The 4,685-nt window shown below is 39.9% G+C and overlaps 1 protein-coding gene across 2 annotated transcripts; it reads right to left on the reverse strand.

The window, feature by feature from the left end:
* Positions 1–470: 470 nt before the first annotated feature.
* On the reverse strand, positions 471–3,856 carry LOC111455355 (protein BASIC PENTACYSTEINE4-like). Of its 2 annotated transcripts, XM_023096984.1 has the most exons (4): positions 3,694–3,856; positions 3,438–3,506; positions 1,832–1,990; positions 471–1,751 (listed from the first exon to the last, which is right to left on the reverse strand). In XM_023096984.1, exons 3-4 carry the CDS (start codon positions 1,898–1,900, stop codon positions 876–878), a joined length of 945 nt encoding a protein of 314 aa, XP_022952752.1. In that variant the 5' UTR covers positions 1,901–1,990; positions 3,438–3,506; positions 3,694–3,856; the 3' UTR covers positions 471–875. The 2 variants fall into 2 exon arrangements, with proteins under 2 accessions (XP_022952752.1, XP_022952753.1); XM_023096985.1 differs by having other exon boundaries at positions 1,832–1,985; positions 3,438–3,856.
* Between the last annotated feature and the right edge of the window lie 829 nt (positions 3,857–4,685).

Genomic DNA, 4,685 nt, shown 5'->3' on the forward strand with positions numbered 1-4,685 from the left:
CGAAGGTTCTTGTGATTTGTAATGTAGTTTATGCATCGTTAAGGAAATAAATTTTTGTGAGGGCCTACACAATAGATTGGGCCAAGCCTTATTGATCTAAATCTCAAAATGTTTTTTTGAGTAAATTTAAATGTTCGAGTAAAAGTTAAGTTTTGAATTTAGATTGAAAATTTAAAACCCCCTTTAAAATTCGGACTTTAAGCCAAATTCGAGTTAAACTTAGGTAATTTTGAGCCATAAAAACGTTCGAAACAAGATTAGAGAGAATTAACTAGAATGTTGAGATCTAACATCGGACGAAAATGGTTGAGATAGAACGCTAATGACATGTTTAAGAGTGATTTTGAAATAGTTATCGAATCAGACCTTAGCACTTGAGACACCGCTATCACTTCAACATCTACTCTTCCCCGAGGCTCGATCCATCAAAAGTCGGTTTTCGATATGAAGGTTATGACAAAGTAGCATATGGGACCTCGAATTCAAATAATCAAATAAACTCAGCTGCATTCTCATCATTCCAGATCCATTTTTCGATCCATTCTTATGGCCGTACTCTACAAGCATTCCCCAATCTAAGGTGGTCCATTCAGGTTCAGTCTTAATCACAATGGCGTATGCAAACAAAAGGGAAGAGCTCTACCTCGTGTAGAATCTCACTTCGGTCGAGCCATGTTATCTACCGAAACATTCAACCCAATATGAGACAACCCCGAGGACCCCTGCAAAATACAAACAAAAGGGAAGAGCTCTACCTCCTGTCGAAACACTTCAGTCGAGCCATGTTATTTACCGAAACATTCGACTGCAATCGAGACAACCTTGAGGACCCCTGCAAAATGTTCTCTACTCCTCTTGAAGTTACTAGCTAGCTACTATCTGATTGTTATGTAGCGATTTGTACCGTGTCGTGCCCAGTGGTCCTTAAGATCCACTGGTACCGAGAGATCGTGACCTGCTGCAGCTAGACGACTAAGCAGCTTCGTGAAAACACTTCCACTCATTTTCCGCCCGCCCATTCGGACATGGCGTTTATTCGGCATATGTGGAAGCGGATACATGGACATATGGGTGGTACAACACGATGATTGCCAACCTCCATTCCCCCATTTGTAGCACTGCCTTGCAAGTCCAGTACACGAGCAAACTGGTGCTGGCATAGAAGAGTCATCGAAACTAACCAGGTTCAAACCGACATCCTGACCATCCCAGTCCGTTCTGTATTTCGTGCCATCGGTAGCAGCCTGTCTATTCAAATCTTCGCCAACTTTCTTCCTCGGCAGCTTCGATGTCTTTGATGAAACTGCCTTGTTATCCTTTGTTGTTCGGTTTCCCTGTCGAGACTTAACAGCTTCAGAAGCTATAACTGTAATTGGAAAGGCATCAGTTATATGCACGTCTTTTGTACCATAGGGACTTTCACACATGCTTGGCATATGATTAGATAAATGGTGCAATCGCTTCGTTTTGCGTTGAATCCCATTGCCAAGAGGAAAGTTCGAAGCATTGTCACGAATTTCAAGGGCTGCAAGGGCATTGTCCCGTTCCATTAATGCCGAATCACGCTGTGCAATCGCCTCATCACGCTGTCGAAGAGCCTCGTCGCGTGCAGCCAATGCACCTTTCTTCTCAGATAGTGCTAAATTTCGCTCCCGAATAGCAGCATCTCTCTCGGCTATAATAGACATGATCTTCTTATTCATGACCAAGGCGTTCGGTTCCTTTACATGATGAGGGGGCGCCATATGCCACTGCATACATCGTTTCCAATTCATTCGATTTTCGAAAGAACATCTTAATTGAATGCATTAAAAATAAACAGGCAAATTACCGGCGAGGGGCTCCCTCTGAAGTAGTCTAGCTTGTGCCTCCCATTTTCATGATGCCGGCCATCATCCATAGTCTCAGAAAATAATGACACCAAGGTGAATGGATTCAGAATGCTCCAAATGCTTTCACCATCAACTAATCTTTCTCATAATCATCTATTCTGATTTAAACATAAATTGATCGCATCAGCACGAATCAGACAACAGGAAGATCGAAACTAAGTGAAATGAAACCTCAACAACTAAGAACGAGTAGTAAATCGACGTCACAAACATTTTCTTTTATAGGTAAAGTCACAAACCTTTTAAAGAAAAATTAAACCTATACTAATAATGTAACCGCTTAAGCCCACTGCTAGCAGATATTGTCCGCTTTGGCCTGTTACGTATCGCCATCCGCCTCATAGTTTTAAAACGTGTATGATAGAGAGAGGTTTCCACACCCTTATAATAAATGCTTCATTCCCCTCTCCAACAGATGTGGGATCTCACAATCCACCCTCTTGGAGACCTAGCGTCCTCGCTGGCACACTGCTCGGTGTCTAGATCTGATACCATTTGTAACAGCCCAAGCCCACCGCTAGTAGATATTATCTATTATGGCCCGTTACGTATCGCCGTCAGTTTCACGGTTATAAAACGCGCCTGCTAGGGAGAGGTTTCTGCACCTTTGTAAGGAATGCTTCGTTCCCCTCTCCAACAAATGTGGGATCTCACAATCCACCCCCTTGGGGGCCTAGCGTTCTTGCTAGCACACTGCCTGGAGTTTGGCTCTGATACCATTTGTAACGGCCCAAGCCCACTACTAGCAAATACTGTCTTCTTTGGCCCGTTACGTATCGCCGTCAGACTCACGGTTATAAAACACGCCTGCTAGGGAGAGGTTTCCACACCCTCATAAGGAATGCTTCGTTCCCCTCTCCAACCGACGTGGGGATCTGGCAGATAAACCCATACCAAAGGGAGACTATAGTTTGGACAATGTGCAGACAAATGATAAAACTACTGTAAACACATAAAGAAGATCGGACTCGTCCCACACCACGATGAATTCGTTAAGCTACATCAACTGAAATAATTAAAAACGATACTCTCTTTACATTGACAATTTTAGGATCATAAGTTCTGGATAACAGGAAGTTACAGCATGCTCACATCTGGCATTCCATGGGGGCTCAATTTAAACATTTCAGCGCAAAACAAAAGCCTACAATGGCATGGTTTTCCAAATAAGGAACAAAATTAAAATATGAAATATGAGAAGAACATTCAATTATATCTTTACAAATACATGTATAACGATACGTACAAACAATTTCATCAGAGCTCTGAGCATAAGACTTACAACACAAGCTAAACTGGAAATAGTGTCATACGTTACTCACTCAGCTTCTGCTTAAAAATCCACCAAAAAAAAAGTGCGTATAGTGTAATGAAATTGACACGAACACTCGCACATCAGTATTTATCGCCATTTGCTTCGCAGTAAACTCACAAAGACAGCAAAATTTACATCAAACAAGTCATACGAATCCTAATGTGTCGTTAAACAACAGTATCGAATGTTCAAAACGGAAGTTTGTTCAAAGGAAAGAAGAGAAACCGTACCGGAATCAAACAGCAGCGGAAGCAGCTCGATCAACTCCTGATGGAAAGAGAACGAAGAAAACCTAACAGCTGAAAGAAAATCAAATGAAGTAACGGCATCAATGGGAGAAAACTAGGCACATGAACTAGAAAAACGAATGTTCGTAAGGTAGGAGTGACAGAAGGCTAGGGTTTCGGAGGAGAAACTTGAAAACGGAGAAAAACAACTGAGCAGGAGAGGAATCAGGAAGTGGAAATAGAAGAACGGAATACTTACAGATGCAATGGCGAGTGGAAATGGAGAAGAAAATGGCGATCGGACGGCGATTTGCAGAATGAAGAAGAAATTGCTGTTCTTGTGATTGACACGGTCGGAGAAGAGAGAACAGAAAGGGAAGTGGTGAAGGAATGGTGGGTGGCTTCGTTCTCATCCGAAACGACCCCGTTGCCTTCAAACGGCGTCGTTTTACAATTTTTTTAAATCCTTTTTTAACTGAAAAATCTAAAACGCGCCTTTTCTTTGACGTTTTAAAGTTCGTTTTTAAAATGGTCCAAAACTAATATAAAAATTTATGGTAAATTAATAAAAATACACACAAAATTTAACATTATCTTAAAAAAAAATACTCTTACAATTAATTTTAAATGATAATCGTTAATATTTATTCTTAAAAATACCTTTAAATTTTTAATATATTTAAAAAATATTCTTAAATTTTTTAAAGTTTCATTAATACTTCCAATAAAAAAAAACGCTTTCATTCCCTATATTTAAAAAATGCTATAGAATTTTAAAGTAGTATTAGCACAATTTACTTATATAAAAAAAGTAAAAAAAAAAATTATAACCATCCCTATATGGACAAAAATCATCTATCCACTTATAGATTACCTCAAAGAGTTGGTGATGAGCCAGTCGAAAATCAAAGCTTATCAGAAATTTGGTCTAAAATTATTGAAAAATTAACTTTTTATGATTACATCGAGAGTAATCCAGCAAAAAGGTGGATTATTCAAAGCGGGTTGGATAACCCATAGACACGTAGGGATGGAATAGTTGTTGGATGGTTAGGACACCCTGTTTTTAGAGATAAAGAAGGACGTGAACTTTTTTGTACGCTGCCATATACCGATTTTTTTTTAAACATTTCCAGTTGTTGTAGTAGACGACGACGGAACTGTTTGCCATATACCGATCTTTTTTGAAACATTTCCAGTTGTTGTAGTAGACGACGACGGAACTGTTTGCCATATACCGATCTTTTTTGA

Source organism: Cucurbita moschata, unplaced genomic scaffold (genome assembly GCF_002738365.1).
Source record: "Cucurbita moschata cultivar Rifu unplaced genomic scaffold, Cmos_1.0 Cmo_Scf00017, whole genome shotgun sequence".
NCBI classification, from domain to species: domain Eukaryota; kingdom Viridiplantae; phylum Streptophyta; class Magnoliopsida; order Cucurbitales; family Cucurbitaceae; genus Cucurbita; species Cucurbita moschata.